The sequence below is a fragment of the Cetorhinus maximus genome, chromosome 36 (assembly GCF_964194155.1).
Source record: "Cetorhinus maximus chromosome 36, sCetMax3.hap1.1, whole genome shotgun sequence".
Classification (NCBI taxonomy): Eukaryota; Metazoa; Chordata; class Chondrichthyes; order Lamniformes; family Cetorhinidae; genus Cetorhinus; species Cetorhinus maximus.
The window spans coordinates 1888055-1909017 of record NC_135914.1 but is presented as its reverse complement, the minus strand read 5'-3'; the positions used below and the strand labels follow the sequence as shown (position 1 = coordinate 1909017).

At 42.7% G+C, this 20963-nt stretch overlaps 3 protein-coding genes across 3 annotated transcripts in view; 1 reads left to right on the top strand and 2 right to left on the bottom strand.

Annotated features, from left to right (window-relative positions):
- LOC144672195 (immunoglobulin lambda-1 light chain-like) overlaps window positions 1-20963 on the bottom strand; it is a 186849-nt gene that overhangs the window by 146894 nt on the left and 18992 nt on the right. Inside the window, exon 3 of the mRNA XM_078534013.1 lies at window positions 20339-20677. Within this exon, the coding sequence (XP_078390139.1) occupies window positions 20339-20677 (339 nt within the window). The remainder of the gene's footprint in view (window positions 1-20338; window positions 20678-20963) is intronic.
- On the top strand, window positions 1215-4874 carry LOC144672213 (uncharacterized). The gene is made up of 6 exons (XM_078534031.1): window positions 1215-1371; window positions 2335-2436; window positions 2536-2566; window positions 2792-2844; window positions 3261-3310; window positions 4423-4874. Exons 1-6 carry the CDS (start codon window positions 1251-1253, stop codon window positions 4501-4503), a joined length of 438 nt encoding a protein of 145 aa, XP_078390157.1. The 5' UTR covers window positions 1215-1250; the 3' UTR covers window positions 4504-4874.
- On the bottom strand, window positions 16253-20267 carry LOC144672178 (uncharacterized). Its single transcript, XM_078533999.1, has 4 exons — window positions 19931-20267; window positions 17197-17316; window positions 17005-17063; window positions 16253-16405 (listed from the first exon to the last, which is right to left on the bottom strand). The coding sequence occupies exons 1-4, from the start codon at window positions 20265-20267 to the stop codon at window positions 16361-16363; spliced, it is 561 nt and encodes a 186-aa protein (XP_078390125.1). The 3' UTR covers window positions 16253-16360.

The following is a 20963-nucleotide window of genomic DNA, read 5'->3' as shown; positions in this document are numbered from 1 at the left end:
CCACTCTGAATGACAACACAGTAAACTTCTTTATAGACATTCTGCCACTTGACCGCTGTGACACACAGACGGTGACCACGGTAAATCAAAAGCATGTGACATTCACCAGGACACCGCGCCCAAAATGGTGTCATACTTTCCATAGCATAGCTCGTCATAGTTTCCACTGCATCTGAAAGGGGAGCAACTCACTGGGACTGAGCATAGATCAGTGGCGGCCACTCCGCCTGCAGAAACGAACTGGTGAGAGCGGAAAAAGGGAGAAATCACCGCGTCAAGATGTCCAAGGGATTTTTATCGCTGATTCTAATTTTCCAAGTGCTGCGGATTTACGGTGGGTAAAGGGCGGGAGATAATTCTAAATTGAAATCAACCAGAATCAGTGGTTACTTAGCTGAAAATGCGACCCAGTGATCTGGCCAAGGGATTTGACCTGAACATTTGAGTTTATTTACAGTTTCCTACTACAAGACGAATAAAAACATATTGGAGAATTAACCTAACCAAGACTGATTGAGGTCAATGTGGTGATTCTACTTAAATTACACGCGATGTATTTCAAATCGGCTGCTTCCTATCTCTCAGTAACCAGTAGTGATGAAACAATAACCTCTCTAGTTACAGAATCCGAGCCCTCACTGCCTCAGGGTCCCTTCATAATGACAGCTGAAGTCGGAGAGACGGTGGAATTAGCCTGTCAGTACATTTACCAAGTGGGATTGGTGTCGAGCTATTTCTGGTGCAAACAACTTCTGGGTGAATCCCCGAAACAAATCGACATCCAGCCCTGTCAGGGGGACAAATGTAAGTTTATTTCCAAAAAGGGCAGCAGCGAAAATGTGTTGATTCTAGAAATTCGCAATGTCCAGTTGAATGACTCGGGTTCCTACTACTGTGCTCGTAGGGCTAGCTATGCAACGCTCCAGAATGGACCGACACTACTGGTTGGAGGTAAGAGAGCAAGTGAAATGAATTCAGATCATGCACGGCATTATAATTTGGTGTAAATCAATCGTTAAATGTGTCCCAATCTCTGTCCAGACAGTTCCACCAACAAGACGGCTGTACTGGTGTTCGTCCCGCCTGGTGAGCTGCATTTGAATGAAACCGTCCCCATAGTGTGTTTGGTCAGTGGTGTTTCTTCGAAACAGATTGTTATTTTCTGGAACATTTCCGGCCTGGTCACCGAGGGACCGAGAGATCCCGGTACAAGGGAGGCGGACGGGACCTACAGTGTGAGAAGTCACGTCATGGTGTCGAGGGAAACCTGGAGAAGCGGCGGTCCCTGTACTTGTATTGTTCAACTGGGATCTCCAGGCAAATATTGGACGAAGAGCGTGTCGTTTCCCAAAGCAGCAGAGACAGGGACAGGTGAGTTGCTGATCTGTGCAGCGGAGGCTGTTATCCGACTTTGAAGTAATTTGGAGTAAATCATGAGCTTCTTAGAGCCATATATATATATATGTATGTATATGTATGTATGTGTTTGTGTGTTTATGTGTGTGAGTGTGTGTGTTTGTGTGTGTGTTTGTGTGTGTGTGCTTTCAGCCTGTTAAAGTATTTTAAAATAAGTTATGGTTATCTTAGCCCAAGGTGTAGTCTTGTCCTTGTAAACAATTCCTGGATTTGTCTTATATTTCTCCATCACATCGTAAAATCCTAGAACATTAGATGCGAAAAGAGTGATTTCGGCCCATCGTGCCGGTACTATCTCTTTCGAAGCGTTATTCCCTTTTCAGGCAGTGTATCTTGGAATGGATTTGAGTTCAGTTCTACACTGGAATCACTTTACAAGCAGGAAACAGCCAAGGATGCCTTGTGGTGGTTGGGGGGTTTTGATGGGGGGAGAGGAGATTTGGCAGACTAGCACCAGGGATATGGGACTTCAGTTAATGTCGAGAGACTACAGAAGCTAGCATTGTTCTCCTTAGAGCAGAGGAGGTTTAAGGGGGAGATTTAATTCAAAATAATTAGGGGTCTCTATGTCGTAAATACGCATAAAACGTTCCGCTGGCGGGAGGGTCGGTAACGAGAGGGACACAGATGGAAGATAATCAATAAATTATCCAGAGCGGGGCACGGTGAGATTTTTTTTGTTACACAGCGAGTTGCTCTGACCTGGAAGGCGCTGCCTGAAAGGGCGGTGGACTCAAATTTGTGGGGAAGAGCAGGGTGACTAGGAATAATCAGAAATACCTTTCAAAGAGCCTTTACTGGCACGATCGTCCGAATGGACTGATTCTGGGCTTCCTTTTGGGTCACCTTTCCCATCATAGAATCCCAGAAAAGGATGATTTGACCGAGCAGCAGTTTCTAAGTGTTTTGTCTCTGTAGGATGGTGCATGCTGACCCTTCCTGTTGTCATAACTGTCCTGGTGATACTGGTTCTACTCTTGGTCCTTATTTCCATTTGGATTCATAAAAGCGGCAGATCAGGTCAGGATTAATATTTATCTGGGATATTTGAAACATTGTTTCCCTTATCTGATTCCCTTCTTGTAGTTTACAATTCATGATTACATTTTCTGCTTTCAGAAGAACGAGACAAGAGATCCCAAAATGAAAAGTGAGTAACTGAACCAAGTAAATCCCGAACACCCTCTCTATGTTTAGCACTGTCTATAACCCAGTTCAACTCTAACACTGATTCTAATGATGTATAATGACATTTTCCATGATCTTTTAAGGTTGATTCTAAGGACGCTCTACAATTCTCTTCTCAAGTGTTGCTGGCATCTGAGCCAGGATTTGAAAGATATAACATGTGTTTGATATTTTTGTTCCAATCCAGTTTTAGCTTGAGAGAGAGAAGGCAAAGAGAGGGCCGGAATGAGCGACAAACGGGTAAGTTGCATTGAAATGTTGGCACCATTTTAAATTCAAGTGGGTGGAATTGGAAGATGAATAAGAGCATTTCCTGTCATGAAAATGTTCTACAATCGCTCTATCTGTGAGAACCATGTAAAATGTTATTTACTGGTTATTAATAATGGCAGTAATATACCAGATGGACAATAGACACCACGCAGCGGGGTAGATAGTACGTGTTCATCCATTGGAGAAATTCACCCCACTGTATTGAAATATTGAGAGACTTTTCTCGCATTGGGGGATCTCCCGCCGAAATGGGGGCCCAGAGACATATGGGGCCGATTGGCGTATTGGGGCCATTGGTAATTTGGCGGATCATTGGCGAACAATGTATCTGCATTGAATTATGTATTGACCAGACTGGGATAACGTTTCAATTCATAACACAGATTACCAGCGTCAAGCAGAGGCAAAGCAGACACATCAGGATGCAATACGGGTGAGTTTTTTGAATCTGTTGTGACAATATACAAAAAATTCGTTTTTGGGATAAGATGCAATGGTTCCCATGCTAGATATTTCTCGCTGTTATCATAGAGCAGGTCACAGTGTTGAGCATCTGAATTTGTATAAAATCCCATTCATCCTTCTATCTAAAATCAGAAAATTCCCCCCAGTCCTCTCCCCATCTGATACTACAAAGGATAGGGTGATGTTCCAGGTAGAATGCCTCCGTCAGACTTAGCAGTGGATTCGCAGCAGGTTCAATTTTAGCATTAAGCTATTTTCTTTTATGTCCACATTGGGTCTCATCCCCAACCCCCAAATTTCCCACATTTCTCCTTCCCCCGAAGAAACCAATTTATAAATACATTAGCCAATGGAATTACAATGAAGGTATCACCAAAATCAGGGGAGTTTTACAGAATAATGAATTTGTGTTTCTGTTGTAAGTGGACTAAGAATGATTCCATTTGGGTGGAAAGTACGTGTGCCTCTCTGTCTGTGTATGTGTGTGTGTGAGAGAGAGAGAGTGTGTGTGTCCAGAAACTTGAGCATAAAGTCTAGACTGAATCTCCAAGCCGAGTGCTGCACTGTCTGAGGTGCCGCTTTTGCATCAAACTTTAAACCGTGGCCCTGTCTGCCCTTTCAGCTCGGCATAAAAGATCGTATCGCCACTATTACAAGTAGATGGGTGAAGGGGATGGGGGTGGAGGGTGTTTCATATTTTATGCCTGAAACAACATCAAACAGATTTCCGAATTCTGCTTCTCTGTTGCAAAACATTAATTCAGACAATTATTACACATACAAATAAAGCAAAAAAATCCCCTCAAATTGATCTAGAGGGAAATTGAAGCAGATTCAAAAGGGACATTCAAGAAGGAATTAGAAAATAGTGGAAGGGGAAAATTATGGCAGCGATATGGAGACAGATAAAGGTTCAAGGGGGCAAATTGCATAACTCTTTCAAAGAGCTGGCACAATGGGCCGAATGTCCTTCATCAGTGTTGTATCATTATGTGGTTCTATGAAACGCGATTGTGGGATTGGGTAATCTGACCTGTCTTTTAACTGCTTTCTGGTGTTAATGTGTAAAATGTTTCACAGACCCAAGGCGGACCTCTCTACGCCTCCCTGGACTTGGCTACATTGGATAAAAGATCAAAAGAGAAAGCGGGTCGCCGATGAGAAACGGGACTGTTTCTCTCTGATAAATTATGGAGGTGACAGGATTTACCAAATAACCCACTGCCTTGTGGAAACAACATGGAGCCAATGAGACTCCCATCAAACAATTATCTTTCCCCGTGGACACGCCAGAGACTACAAAGACTGGCTCATTTTCTGAAGGGATCTTGAGTAGGGTTAAGGATTTTCCACGGTTATCGTGTAATTCAAGTGTGAAAGAAACATGAAACAAAGACTAAGGACTTTCCTTAGTTTCTCTGGGCTTTTTCTGCTGATCCTGTAACTCCAAGCACTGACTGGATGTTCATTTGTTGACAAATGTCTGTACGTAAATACAATAAATTATTCTTCGATTATAACGATGCACCAGAGATTTGTTTTGATTAATAATTAAATTATAATTAAATGTCATCTTGATAAAACTGCAATTACTGCTGTGCTGGCAATATCAGTCCTGAATGGAGATGCTGTTCGGAGTGGGTTTCTTTCTCTGATTTATGATGTGCTCTATCATTTAATGAATTAGAATACAGCAGGGGAGGGGCACGGGCAGTGATTCAGGAAACTTGTGATGGTCCCATTTCACTTCCACAGAGTGTCTCTTGGTTTATGTTGAACTTTAAGCCTACTTGTCGGAGATTATCCATGAGTGTACTGTGTTTTGGAGCAAGAGGTGCTTTGGAAGCTGGAGTGGAAATCTGGATCTATGTCCCTCAGGAAGCTGTTGAGGCTGGTATCCATTATATTTTGTTGTGCACGATTATTAATGGATCTGGAAACAAGGTGAATGGTTTCTGTAAATGGATGTTATTTTCATGTATTTTTGGGAACATGGTGGTATTCTATAAAGAAAGGTGCGTGTGTCTGTGTGTCAATAAGTAATTAAACTGGGGAAATTTCGTAAAGACAGATTGCCTGTGGGAAATTAGAGATGAAAGATACAGCAGATCGATGCATGCATTTGTAATGAGAGGCTATGGTAATGTTGGGATTATAAATTAATATGTTGTTTTTTTTTTAATTTGAATTAGCTGTTAGGAAGCACTTTGTCTTTTCAGCAGCCGATATTTCAGAAGTAAACAAGGAAAGGTTATTAAATTTATTTTGACGTGGATGTGAATTCAATATGAAGGCATGAATGAGTTTTTAGTTTTGGAAATTTGAGTTCAAAGGAATGCTTAGGACATTGGAACCAAGGATGAAAGGGGGTCAGAAAGATACTTAAGGTAAATGCTTAGTTGAGTTGAGGTGGCTGTGTGGGGAAAATGCCCTGAGACCAGCTCTGTGCCGAGAAGAATATCGCCTTTGAAGCAGCCATCCGATATCAACACAAAGAAGTCTTTCCTTTCAAGACAGAGCCTGTTTCTGAACTCCCTTTGGATTTCCACAGCAGACTGGAAGAGAGTGAGAAGTCGTGTGGCATACTGTACTAAAGTAGCAGCAGTATTTGCCTTGGGTAATACTACTGCATTTTTACGGTTAGAACTCCAGAAGAACGCTGTTTCCAAACAGTTTGCTTGTGCATTCTGAAAAGCGGGTGTTTTTCTCGGGACAATAATTTGTGAGACTGCTTCAAGCGTTTAAATTTAGTCTTGTATGATTGAGTTTTTTTTTCTCCTTGTTAATAAATCTTTTAATATAGGAATCGTAAAAGATTACCTCTCTTTTTCAAAATAGAAAAATATATATATATTACCAGTGAGCCATATCTCCCTCTGGGATTTTTCTTGCTCAGTGAATAACATTGGTTGAAGTCGTAACATATTTCTTAAAAAGCAGTGGTCTCAAACCTTATTTTTTAATGATGATAATACTGAAGGGGTAACGCAAAGATATTAGATCATGTCGGCGAAAAGTCCTTTGAATTCCAATTTCACATTTCACTATTTATTTTAGTGTGAAGAAGAAATTCTTTTATCGATGCAAACTGCTCAGAGCAAACAGCTTTCAGTCACTTCTCATCTTTTCTACTTTACAAAATTCAAAATTATTTTCAGAGCAAAATCAGGCCATTCAGCCCCTCTGCTCTCTGCTGATGTTTATGCTCCACAGGAGCACCCTTCCACGCCCTCTACATCCCATCAACATATCCTCCTGTCCCGTTATTCATGATGTATTTATCCAAATTCCCCCTTAAATGCATCTCAGCTATTTTCCCCAAACATTCGCTGTGGTTGCGAGTTCCGCATTCTCCCCTTCCCCCTGGGAAAGTAATTATTCCTGAATTCCGGATTGGATTTATTGGCGAATATCTAATGTTCACGGCGTTTACTTCAGCTCTTCCTGAAAAGGAGAACATTCTCTTTCCGTCTCCACGCATGAAATAGTTTCATAATTTTATTATCGCCATCAGGTCACCACACAGTCATCTTTTTTGTGGAGAATTGATCAGTGCTATCATAAACTCTCAGTTCTGGTATGATTATTGTAGGATTGTTCCCACTTTTAAACCGCTCACATCTGGACCATAAAGATGTCCTGTAACCTGCCATTGCAGATCCAATTAGCACACCTGCACTGAGGAATCAAACAGCCCAAATATAATGCTTGCGTTTCAAAACGTGTTTAATAGATTGCGAACGTGGACACTGATGCGCTCTTTCCTGCTCAAACGCTACACAAAGATGCACAATGTATTTAAAAACACTACCATAACAAAATTCAAACATATCGAGACTGAACAGAAAGCTAACATTTCCGACAGTCAAATTGGGCTTGAAACAGAGTCTGTTCCGACTTGAAGACTGTCCAGTAGGTGACGAATCGGCGGCCTGTATTGCTCATTATTATTGATAAATATGAATTCAGCCGGGATCAGAATTTACGATGGCTGTCTCTTGGAAATGGTCACACCTCCAGGCTATCCTCCAATAAGGAGTCAACAGAGGAAACTTTCCACTACGCGTCATAGCCCGGAAGCAGCACTTGAGCCCTCAATATCGTTTGCAATCTGACAGTGGGATCCGCATTAAACGCCAGCCGGGCAAAAAGAATCTGTAAGAGAAAACACAAACAATTATCGGAGCCACACCATCATCAAGAGGCCATTCAGCCCGTCGAGCATCTACTGTCCTTCTATAAGCCTCGTCCTCATCTTTATTTTAACACCATCTCCTCGCCTTCGTTCCCTGACACGAAATCCCCTTTACCCATCAAATACTTATCAATCTTAATTTTGACACATTCAATTGAATTCCTACCTATATTTTCATCTATTGCCGCAGTGTTATAGGACGGGTAAACAGTGTTATCTTGCGATATGCGCTAAGCAAAATCAACTAGACTCATATGACAGCAACTATTAATTTTAAACCTTAGATTTAAATTCAGTGAAATGTACCGACACTTGTTAGGAAACAATTCCATCCATAGCTACCGGATTCCCTTGTCTCCGTGCTCTGGAATGTGTCACTTCCGCATCACTGTTCATGTTGCCTATTAGAAAGCGAAATTTAAACTTATTTGAAATGACCTCATTTGACATTCAAACAGCTGAACGTGCCAAAAACCCAGTGATTAATGGATGCATTAAGAGCTCTGCTGAGTTACAGGGTCTCTCTCTAATCTCTCCCTGACTGCTTTTTCCTGCATCTCCTTCACCCGGCCGCAAGGATCATCCCCAGAAGGACAATTGCCGCCTCGGACAAATTCCCGGGAAGTGGGAAACTGCAGGCGGTCGGGGGAAAAATTGAAAAATGGCATTGTTTTCCAGAACAAATCCCTCAACCCGAGCATTTTGGCTCTTGCACAAGGTTCAAGGAGATTCAGCACCACCTACAGAGGGCAGCTCGGGATGGGCAATCAAGTCAGTCTTGTCACTGTCACCAACATCACCAAGCACATTAAAAAAAAGTTTTGAAAATGATTAGGTAAGCGAAGCACATATTAAAATTTGAAGGTAGATGGATGACTAGATGGAGAGACAGTCACATAGACAGCGTATGAGAGAATGATAGAGAGAGAGAGACGGATAGGTAGATAGATCGATCGATTATCAATAGATGGATAGAGTGAGATAGAGAGAGAGAGGGAGAGATCGATAGATACACAGTTAGGTTGATAAATAGTTAGGTAGATAGATAGATAGATAGATAGATAGATAGATAGATAGATAGATAGATAGATAGATAGATAGATAGATAGATAGATAGATAGATAGATAGATAGATAGATAGATAGATAGATAGATAGATAGATAGATAGATAGATAGATAGATAGATAGATAGATAGATAGATAGATAGATAGATAGATAGATAGATAGATAGATAGATAGATAGATAGATAGATAGATAGATAGATAGATAGATAGATAGATAGATAGATAGATAGATAGATAGATAGATAGATAGATAGATAGATAGATAGATAGATAGATAGATAGATAGATAGATAGATAGATAGATAGATAGATAGATAGATAGATAGATAGATAGATAGATAGATAGATAGATAGATAGATAGATAGATAGATAGATAGATAGATAGATAGATAGATAGATAGATAGATAGATAGATAGATAGATAGATAGATAGATGGATAGATGGATAGATAGATAGATAGATGGATATAAAGAAGATCGGGTGCAGGCGAGAAATACATAGGTAAATTTATAAAGCACAAACACATGAAGGCCTTGTGAACTCCATACAGTTTCCATCTACTGGATTATTTTTTAACTGTTCACTCAGACACTACTTGAAAGAGCAATCTCTGTTAAATGTGTTAAGCATGACTTCACATTCACAAATCGGTGTTGGTTGCCTTTAAGGAAACCATCTATTTAGAAATGCTCACCAATTTCATGTATAGTTATTGATACAAAGCGTTTGTCCGCCATGCATGAAAGGCTAAGTAGCTTAAGTTCAACCAGCGGATTCATTGTTTCTGTCTTGGATGAAATGCTATAGAGAGACCGTTTTGCTGGGAAGGATAAGAATTGGGGTTTGGGTTCGGCATAGTGATAGGGTTCGGACCACACACTCACTGGAAAATAAGAGTTTTAATCGGATAGAGGAGCCGAGGATTCTGAGGTATAGACACAAAAATCATTGAAAGTGGTGAGAGAGGTTAATAAGGTCATAAAAAAAAACAGGCCCAGGATTGAAAAGGAGAAAGGCGACTCTAAGCATGTATCAAAACATAGCTTGACCACATTTAGCGTCCTGTGAATATTTCTGGTCTCCACATCATAAAAAAGAATATAGAAGCACAGGGGAAGGTGCAAAAAAAGGCTTACTGGAATGTCAACAAAGTGAGAGGTTATAACATTCAGGAAAGTTTGAAAAGGCTGTCTTCTATTTTTCGAGAAAGGAGAAGATTGTGGGGTGACCTGATCAAGGACTTTAAGACTATGAAAGGGATTTCCGAGCAGGCGTGGGTAAGGTATTGGCACATTTTAGGGGAGGCCAGAACTAGAAGACGTCAATACCAGATAGTCATTAACAAATCCTTTCGAGAATTCAGGAGAAACCTCTTTAACCAGACAGCGGGCAGAACGTGATGTTCGTTCCCAAAGGCAGATGTTGAGGTGAATTACAGAACATTACAACTTAAAGCAGGAGTAGGCAATTCAACCCCTCGAGGCTGCCCCGCCATTTAACACGATCATGGCTGATCTAATTTCGGCCTCAACAACAATTTTCCGCACTCTTCCCGTAACCTTTCAACCCGTTGCTTATTAAAAGCCTGTCTATCTCCTCCTTATATTTATTCAGCGTCCTGGCACCAACTGAACTCTGAGGTAGTGAGTTCCACAGATTCACGACCCTTTCAGAAACGTAATTCCTCCTCATTCCTTAGTTAAATCTGCCACCGCCAATTAGCTCGTGACTCAGGTGGATGTCCGGAGATTATTACCTTCTTGATCCTGCTTTTTCATTTAGCCCCTAGCTGCTCGTATTCTCTCAGCAGAACTACATTCCTCGTGCTACCTATACCGTTGGTACCTAGGTGGTACGCGACAACTGGATCTTTCCGCCCTCACGCCAAATTCGGCTGCAGCCCAGATTAGATGAAATGAGATATCCTTAACCCTGGCACCAGGTAGGCAACACAGCCTTCGGGATTCTCGATCCTGGCTGAAGGGAACAATATCTATTCCCCGAACTATACTGTCCCCGATTAGAGCTACATTTCTATTTCTAACTCGCCCCCAACCCCTCCCCTCCTCCCCACTCCTCCCCACGCCCAATCCCCCCCCCCCCCCCCCCCCACCACCACCACCACCACCACCACCACCACCCAATTGACTGGCTCCCTGTACCACGGTGTTATGATCAGTTTAGTCATCCAAGCTGAGATGGGTTGATTGGTGTTGCTGTATAAGCACATGAGGGAGAAAGGAACAGGAGGATATGTTGATGGGCTGAGATGAAGATGGGGTTGGAGGGGGTTCGCATGGAGCAGAAACACCAGCACCGAGCCAAAGGGCCGAAAGCACCGTTTCTGTGTTGCAAGCTCGATGGAAAACAGGTCATGACATAGAGAAATCAAGAGAGAAAATAGTAAATAGGAAATTGGGATTTTATTTAATCATTGACATGTCAAAATATTTTATCTCCCTCCGTACCCTTTTATCCCAACTACACAGATGGACTTAAAAATTCAGAAAGCTAAACACTAAAACGATGAGTTATATAAGGGCAGGGTAAGGGCTCAGAAAATGATACATGAGCGCATAGAAAGGGGGAGTTCTGATATACAAATAACTATTGGTAACAAATCGGCCGCAAATGAAATGTACAAGGTAATTGTTAATACCGACCCCTCTGAGCTGAGGCACTTTCACTTGGATGATTTTCACTGGAGTTGATTGGAACGGCGCAAGTACAGAGAGCGCCGCGGCTTCAAGTTTCCGCGCAGAGAATTATGAAACTCCTCATGTTGCATGTCCCGTCCGGCTCGATATTCGGAATCGATCTGTCACTCGGGGCCCCGCCCGGAAATATTGAAGCGGACGGAAAAGGAATCGAGGCCCACACTCTTCACCCAACACACCGAAGGGACACTTTACAACGACACAATTTCAGCTGGAGGCGGAGTTAAATGATCGATTATTGGAGAACGTTGTAGGGCCGGGCCTTAAGATTCCATTACCATCGACCATAACTTCCTGGTCATTGATGTTGCAATGTGTTAAGTTATCCGAATTTCTGCCTGTGATAAGCAACTTTGAACCATTTCCAAACGTAAAGGACATCCCACTGAGTTCCTTAGCTGCACAGTAATACATGCCCGAATCAGGGGCCTGGACACGCTCAATATTCAGAGAACAGCGTGTGGATTCTGGTTAGCTTCACTCGAAAAGATCCCGGTTCGAGAGTTGCATTCTGTCGCGGCTTAGATGTAGAACCAGTTGCAGATGTGTGCGATGGTTCCGCTTATGCCAGTGGACCGCCCCCCGCACCCCACCAACAGCAAACCCCACAATCCCCACCCCACCACCGTCAACTAAGCCGTGTCACAATGCACCTTGTAGGCACTTCCAAGCGACAGACTCTGACCTTCCAGTGTCTGGCGCAAAACTGCCTGAGGTACAATAACTGCGAGGTACAAAACCAACACTATGGATTCTGTTGTGGCAGGGAGAGAGTATACACTTGCCATGGCGAATCGACTAAAACAGTAAAATATATAATAGACCATCCACCGGTTAATACAGGCTAACGGAGTCAAACATTGAGGGTTAAATTTGAAACAATAACAGGAGCAAGAGGGAAAAAGAGGCGCATAAGTGGCAATGAAGGAGTTTCTTTTAAGTTAATCTCTGTTGTTATGCAGGAAAGGCGGCAGCTTTAACTGCGCACAGCTAGACTCACAAATAATAAAGTGATTATGAACCAGTTCGTGTTTTTAATGTTGTTGGTTGGGGGATATGTGTTCGCCCCAGGGATACGGCGGGAACTCCGCCGCCCGCCTCCCCCTCCGTTCCTCTGCGAATATTGACCCTGGGACCTTTTGCATCCGAAAGGGGCAGACAAAGGATATCGTTTGAACATCTCATCCGATAGATTGGAGTATGTTAATATGTGATCAATTTTGATCAGGAGGACATAACTCGGTCCTTCAACATGAAGCTAATATTATAGAATATAGCCATGGTGATAATTTTCCACTTGGCTGACTATATCAGTGGTCTTAAACAAGTCCGAATGAGGAGTGAAGAGGGCACAAACCTGGAAACAGATGCAGCAACGCACAGGGCATTAAGAAGCTCTCGGCCTCCGATCCCGGGCCGGCTGCTGTGAGATTTTCACCGTCTCTTCGCTCGGGCGCCTCTGTTCTCGGCCCCGGACCCGGAAGACGAGGTGAAAATGCATATTTTGCGGAAATTACGTGCAACATTTAAAAATAGCGCAGTGGAAAATACAGCACGTGTAAGTTCTAGCTGAGGATTTCCTGTTTACACGTTAGGAGACCACACACCGCTCTGCCTGCAAAGGGCAACACGCTGCAGATCGTGGTAAACACGCGTCACAGGCGGTGCGCAGTCCAGGCTGGTGCAAACTGAAGACAAAAGGCAATGGTGCTGATTTCAACAACACGGCTGCTTATGACATTCGCGTGGGCAGAGTGGAAATGTCCCCCTTTCCGAGTGTTCTGGTTAATTCACCGAGACAACATTCATTTATTCGGATTTCAGCAAAAACACACCAGATTGAAAAAAGAAATTAGAATATGACGCTATTATTTTAGTAACTTCTTCACCCACAATCTGCCTTCCCGCCTGCCTCTTTGTGTCAAAATTACTCCTGTGGATCAGCGGAGAATCGGCCATATGCTCTGTGCCGGTGTTTCTACTGCACAGGATCTTCCGCCCACAGCCCCTTCATCCCACACCATCAACATGTCCTCTATCCCTCACACCTCGTGTGTTATTGCTGATTCCTCCTTAAATGCATCTATGCGATTCACTTCGACCACTCCCTCTGCGAGCGCGTTTCACATTCTCCACACTGTATGAGTAAAGATGGTTCTCCTGCATTCCTGATTGGATTTATTGGTGTCTATCATATATTGATGGTCCCTAGTTCTGTTCTCTCTCCCACAATTGGGATATATCTTCTTTACGTCTTCCATATCGAATATGTTCATAATTTTGAAGAACTCTAAGAGGCCACCCCCTCAGCCTCCACCTTTCTAGAGGAAACTGCCCCGGCCAGTTCAACCTTTCCTGATAGTTATAACCCCGAAACCGGAGGCAACAATTCCGTGACCCGACGCAAACCATTTAACCTGGTGTCCATTAACCTGCATTTTGTGATATCCTGAATCATCCAGGTATCCAACGTCGGTGGAATATCGGTAAATCACATTCACTCGCCGAATAATCCAAGTCTAAAATTTAAGGCAATATTTTGGCAACACATTTCTAAGACCTTCTATCTGATTTATTTTGGAGAATAAATTATACCAGTGAACAATGTCAGAGTGTAATAATCGGCTAAAGTTCACAAATCCATCATTAAAATATTTGAATCCGTTATTATAAAATTCAAACCAGTTTAATTTTGTTTCTGAAGGACTCATTAACTATTTCCTGTCAAATAGTCTCCGAGCAGATTAATGGTTCATTTTAAGAATACTCAAACTTGGAGCTGAATTGGGTCATTCAGTTCATTAACCACCTTCTCCGGTGACAGCAGAGAGAGTGCCTGATGGTGTTTCTCCCTCACTGGCAGCTGCCCTTTTTTTTACACCTGAGGAGATGAGGCCTAGGTGCAGCTTGAGCAGAGCTTCTTTCAATGAATCCCCAGGTAGCTTTACACGGTAAAATGAGAATATCCAATCAATTTAACACCCGGCCCCTGTCTTTCATTTAACTGGAACGTATCCTTGTGAATTTGCCACGTTTCTGTATCACTCCTTGGGCTTGGAACCTTTCGGTTCTTTTGGGAAACCTGCTCTCTGCAGCCTCGTCTCCCAGTAGACTATTTATCTGGAGTCTTGACTTCAACTTCAGTTTGCGACTTGCTATCTCTGATCTCCATCCTCTCGTTGGCAGCTGCTTCCAAGTGAACTCAAACTGCTACTTTCTCTCTCTCTTTCTCTCTCTGTTCGTTTATATATGTGAGTGTGTGTGCGCTTCTGGGTGAGTGACTCCCTTCCTGCACCCCTAATGCTCGGCAACATTACCGTTTGTTTTTACTCTTGTGATTGTTTTACACTCACTTCAAGATTAATAAAAGTCATTAGAAGCGCCAGAAAACAAATACAGCTTTAGTCCTGCTGCCCCCATTCAAAAATGAAACTAGATCCCAGGTTTCACATTTTAATCGAAAAATAGAAAAAATATATCAATTAAACTTAAAGATGTACCTTATGCTTAAAAGAACACAAAAACACAGAGAACGCACTTAAATTATCCCAATTTCCTAATTTCAGCCATGACCAGTTCGAATGCCAAATCCAACCTGAGGGACTGAATGGCTCCATTGTGTCCCTGGGATTAATATGTCAAGGTATTATGAGGACTGATGCCTGGAGGTCGATGACATGCAGAATGATCAGCACGAGGAATGGTTCCCTGGGTAGGTAGAATAGGGAAGCTCTTGCAAAGCTCACTGATATTTTTTAAGGAAGAAGTTTTTTTCCTGCAGGTTGAGGATGACAGAAGCTTGACGGACGGTTGAACTGTGTTTAGCATAATGACTTTGTCCACATGCATCTTGTAATAAGTGTCTAGAAATACTCTCAAATATCTGTGCAGAATGAGGATTTACAGCAGAATAAGCCAGTATTAATTTGGGAACGTTTCTATCTGCTACGAAGAGGAATCACAAGACACTCTGCAAACCAGATATCCAGTGATCAGCACTGCAACGGTTTCCAGCTCAGCTTTTTAACGTTGATGAAATAGTCATGGAAATAGATTACATCACCTCAGTGAAACATTACCTCAAATTTACTCAAGCGTTAGACTGACATTTGAATGTGAGGAGCGAATTGTGTTCATGTTTGCGGATTATTAGCATCGCGAGCAAGCCGCTTTCAGTCACATCCGATGGGATGTGCTGCACTCAGGATAGAGACTAACATTTAATGAGCGGTGCGTTACAAGATGACTAATTCTTTGGGTCATGAGGACACAGCTGGAGTGTGGGACTAAAGTACGTATTCAAAAAGCTGGCACAGGCGTGACGGGCCGATTGGCCTCCTCCTTTGCTGTAAGTATCTTCGAACCAGTGATTTCAGTCGGTAAAATGCGCTCAACTGCATTATCAAAAGGGCCAAAGAATTGTAAATAATCTTCTTTCAAGAGTAAATGTAACATTGTTCCCTCCCAGGACACAACCAGTGAAGACTCGGGGTTCACTAGCAACGCAGCTTTCATATCAATGCAGCCTAAATCCCCACCCAGTACCTGTCTGTCCTTAGCCCTACTTCTGTCTTAACAACATTCACTCTAAAAGTGTATTTGTATATTGGCCTCAGAGATACCCTGAGCGCATCTGGTCTGAATGATCAAAAAAAAAACAAGCATGGAGCTGTCACTGTTATTCAATGGTTTTAATATGTAGGTAACTCTAGCACAGATACATTGTTAAACCTGTTTGAATGATATCTTTCTGACATACTGATTAAAGATGCAGAATGCAATAATAAACACTAATACCAGATAAGAGAAACTTGGAGATGTTGGAGAGAAACTGCAGGCGATATTTCCTCGTTAGGAAAGCGAACATTAGGAGAAAATTCAGTTCCCGCTTTGGGCAATATGGCAAAATTGCGCCGATAATGCGCCTGAGTTTACGTCGGTTGGACTTTCGGGCTTTCCCGCCCAACAGAGGAAACTTACTGCAACACGTCATTTTCGAGAAAAAGACTGTGAGCTCTCCCCCTCTTTCCTCTCCAATCAGAGTCTGGGATCGTCCTTAAATGCCAGGCGGGCATAATGTGTCTGTGGAGGAAAAGTAAAAACAGAAGCGATAATATAATGAGCACCATCAGTATAGGGTTAGGAGAAGGCCATTCAACCCCTCCAGCCTATTCGCTGAGATCATGGCGGATCTGTATCATAACTCCCATCTACCCAACCTGGTTTCATAATCCTTAATCCTGTTACGCAACACAAATCTATCAATCTCAGTTTTGGTATTTCCAATTGATCCCGCAGCCGCAGCAGCTTTTGAGGGGAGAGATTTCCAGATTTCCACTCGCTTTTGAGTTACGATGTGCTTCCTGATATCACATCTCAACGAGCTGATCTAATGTTAACGTTCTTCCTCTTGTTCTGGACTCCCCCCTTCCCAGCCCCAAAAGTGGAAAAGCTTCTCTCCATTGAGCCTAACGTATCCTTTAACTACCATAAAGCCCTCGGTGAGATTACCCCTTAACCCGCTGCACTCGGAGGATTGAAGCCTGTTTCGCCAATACTGTAGCGCTCACTACGCAAAGTTTTCAAGGCTCATAGGAAAATAATTGTGAAATGCAATCCTTGGATTAGAATTCCGTGAAATGTATTCACGCGTTGTGGTGACAGTAACTCCATACTTTTACCTCTGTATTCTCTGGTTGTTCTCTGGAAACTGTCAGTTGCTCATCAATGTTCATTTTTCCTGTTAGAAAGTAAAATTTGAACTGAGCGTAAATGGTTACATTTCACACTGAACAGGCTAAAAGTATCAATAACTTAATAAATAGATGGATTGAGAGCACCGCGGAGTTACAGCGTCTCCCAAAAATCGCTACCTGTCTGCCTGTTCCTGCAGTTCCTTCTCCTGGCCACAAGGATCACCCCCAGAAGGAGAAGCGCCGCCACCGACAAACTCCCGGAAAGCGGGACACTGCAGGTGGTAGGGGGCGGAGAACCTGAAAAAGAAAGCCTTTCATTTGAAATAAGTTTGTGAAATTAACTAAACAAGAGAAATTTTGACAATTTAAATGTTTGACTTCACCCGAAAATGGGAATTGATTTTTTGCCAAGTTCATCATCCTGAAATAGAGCAGGGATCTTACACAACAGTGTTGAAACAGGACAGAAGCAGAATGAGATAAAAAGAGAGAGGACAAATAGATAGAGAGATGGATAGTTGGATAGCAATTGAAAGCATAGATCTTATACAGCACTGTTTAAACAGGAGATAAATAGTAACATAGAGAGAGATGGAGAGAGGCTGATAGAAAAGGCATATATATGATACAAAACAGATTAACTAGGATAGAAATGCACAGATAAATCGTTAGATAGAGGCATCGATAATGAAAGAGAGATAGAGGCAGACAGAGGGAGGAAGAGAGAGAGCGACAGAGAGAGAGAAATAGAGAGTGAAAGAGATTTAGTGACAGATGGAAACAGGGGGCAATAGAAAGGCAGCGGGGAAGAGAGAGAGAGTGTGAGAGAGAGACAAACAAAAATAAGAACATAATAACTAGGAGCAGGAGTAGGCAACCCAGCCCCTCGAGCCTGCCCCGCCATTCAATACGATCATGGCTGATCTCATTTCAGCCTCAACTCCAATTTCCCGCCCTCTTCCCATAAACTTTAAATCCGTTACTAATTAAAAACCTGTCTATCTCCTCCCTAAATTTATTCAGCGTCCCGGCATCCACTGCACTCTGAGGTACTGAATTCCACAGTTTCACGACCCTTTGAGAAAAGTAATTTCTCCTCATCTCTGATTTAATTCTACGACCCCTTAGCTGAAAACTATGGCCTCTCGTTCTACAATGCCCCACAAGGGGAAACATCAGTTCCACGTCTACTTTCTCTATCCACTTTAGCGTCTTATATACCTCAATTAGATTTCCTCTCATCCTTCTAAGCTCCAGCGAGTACAGGCCTAAACTGCTCAATCTCTCCTCATAAGACAAGCCACGCAACTCTGCAATGAATCTAGTGAACCTTCTCTGAATCGTCTCTAATGCAACTGCACCGTTGCTCAAGTAAGGGGACCAAAACTGTGCACAGCACTCCAGGTTCGGTCTCACCAATGCCTTTTACAACTGCAAAATCACTTCCCTGTTTTATGCTCTATTCCTTTAGCAATAAATGACAAAATATTATTTGCCTTCCTTGTTACCTGCTGTAGCTGCATACAAGCTATCAGTGAATCATGCATGAGGACAAACAGTGAGAGAGGGAGAGGGAGAGAGAAAAAAAGAGAGAGAGAGGATAGAAAGAGAGAAATAAGCAGATTGGCAAATGGGCTAGATGTCTTATCACGCACCATTTAACAACGGCAGAAATGAACAAGATAATCACAGGAAGAGTGAGATAGACAAATGGAGAGATCAATAAATAAATCAACAGAGACAGAGAATGAGACAGAAATAAAATGACAAATTGAGAGAGACAAAAGCAGAGAAAGGCAGAAAAAAGAGAGGAGATCAGAAAGCGAGAAACAGAGTCGGACAGACAGACAGAAGGGGTAGACATATTAAACTGCACTAGGAAACAAATGTAATGATTGATACAGAGAGAGAGAGAGAGAGAAAGAGAGTGAGTGAGGGAGGGAGAGAGAGAAAGAGAGAGAGAAAGAGAGAGTGAGGATAGAAAGAGAGAGATAGGCAGATTGGTAAATGGGCTAGATGTCTTATACCGCGCCATTTAACTACGGCAGAAATGAAAAAAGATAATCACAGGGAGTGTGAGATAGACAAATGGAGAGATGAATAAATAAATCAACAGAGACAGAGAATGAAACAGACATAAAGTGACAAACTGAGTGAGACAGAAGCAGAGAAAGGCAGAAAAAAGAGAGACGAGATCAGAGAGAAAGAAACAGAGAGCCGGACAGACAGACAGAAGGGGTAGACATATTGCACTGCACTCGGAAAGAAATATAATGATTGCTAGAGAGAGAGAGAGAAAGAAAGTGAGAGAGAGAGAGAGAAAGATGGATAGACAGATAAATAGGCAGACAAACAGTTAAATATAGTACCTTTTAACTAAACGTTTAACTGAGACAGCCAGAAATACTGTGCATGTGAATTAGGTAGAGGGATGAATAGGTAATTGTATAATGGCATTGTGAGACAAAGTGCTGCACTGAGAATGTAATAGCACCTTTCAATTTTACACACTGCCAAATCATCCAGTGGCATGGAACCATGTCAATATGCCTAACCAGACACACCAACACAAGAAATGGGCGCAAGAGACCATTCGGTCCATTAAAGTTGGTGCGCCATTCAATAAGACTAAGGCTAATACTGTACTGCAGCTTCATATTTCCACCGTGTACACATATGAAAAAATTTATCTCTGTGACTGAACATCCATAGCTCTCTCGGGTAGAGAGGACAGATAGAGTAAAACGTTCTGAAAGCTAAACTCTGAAAGATAGAGAGATCTGTGATAGGTCAATGATAAAATGATGATACATGGACACACACGGAAAGATGGACAATTCTAATCTACAAAATTGACAAAGTCTCCCATCAGCTTTAAATAGATTGGTAAACGGTCACTGTTAACAGCTACCTCTCTGAGATGAGACACTTGCACTGAGGTGATTGTCACTGGAGTTGATTTGAACTGTGCAAGTATAGACAGCGCCGGATCTCCAAGTTTCTGCCGAGAGGGTGGCGTAACTCCTGATGGTGTAAGTCCCGTCCGTCTCAATTGTCCCGGAATCTGTCTGTCCTTCGATATCCCGCCCGGAAACATTCCAGCGGACGGAAAAGGGATCGGGGGACAAACCTCTGTTCAAACACAACAACGGGACCCTTTCCATCGAAGGAATCTCATCCTCCGGCAGGGCGAGGAGGAATATGGTCGGAGAGCCCTCTAAGTTTGGCAAATGGAACAGAAACCCCATTAAGAACTGAAACCAGACAATTTTAATTGCTGTAGAAATACGCAATGCAATGGAATATTGATGAAATTTACCTGTAATCACTAACTTGGAGCCATTTCCGATTATTAAGACCCTGTTCTGGTAATTGCGGATTGCACAGTAATACATTCCAGAATCATTTCTCCGGGTATCCGCAATGAGCAATGAATAATTACCCGCTTTGTCAGAGCTCTCGCTGGAAAACCTCCCCTCTGCTGGGAGGTACTTGCCTGCTGTGTAAACCAGCTTCATGTCGTTTCGCCACCACTGTCTGTACCAAAAGGCGTAATCAACTAATGGGCTCTCCGTGTGGCAGCTCAGTTCAGCTCGACTGCCCGCAGGGAGTGTCTGAACCGGCGGAGACTGGGACAAGACAGGCTGAGACACAATAACTGAGCGAGAGAGAAAAAACAAGAGGTTACCACAGATTTTGGAGCGGCCCGTCACCCGCACACCCTCGCTCCTGAAGCCGGCCTCCGGCGAAGACACCTCGAAATGGAGGAAGCAAAAGCCTTTTTAAAGAGTAGTCCATATCTGAAAATCGCGCGGAATCGGTTGTTTGCGTCGGTTTACCCCTGTCTTTCCAAGGGCACAGTACGAGTTCATTCACCACTCAATCTAATTTAATCACTGGGATACACACATGGGAACTGTATGAACTTAATAACTTAAAAGGGC

Coding starts and splice junctions, on each gene's coding strand:
- LOC144672213 (XM_078534031.1), top strand. CDS start 1,251: ATGGTGTCGAGGGAAACCTGGAGAAGCGGCGGTCCCTGTACTTGTATT. Junction 2,845..3,260: donor CCGGAATGAGCGACAAACGG/GTAAGTTGCATT, acceptor TTCATAACACAG/ATTACCAGCGTCAAGCAGAG. Junction 3,311..4,422: donor CACATCAGGATGCAATACGG/GTGAGTTTTTTG, acceptor AATGTTTCACAG/ACCCAAGGCGGACCTCTCTA.
- LOC144672178 (XM_078533999.1), bottom strand. CDS start 20,267: ATGGGGTTTCTGTTCCATTTGCCAAACTTAGAGGGCTCTCCGACCATA. Junction 17,317..19,930: donor AAGTGTCTCATCTCAGAGAG/GTAGCTGTTAAC, acceptor TTTCTTTTTCAG/GTTCTCCGCCCCCTACCACC. Junction 16,406..17,004: donor AACAACCAGAGAATACAGAG/GTAAAAGTATGG, acceptor TTTCCTCCACAG/ACACATTATGCCCGCCTGGC.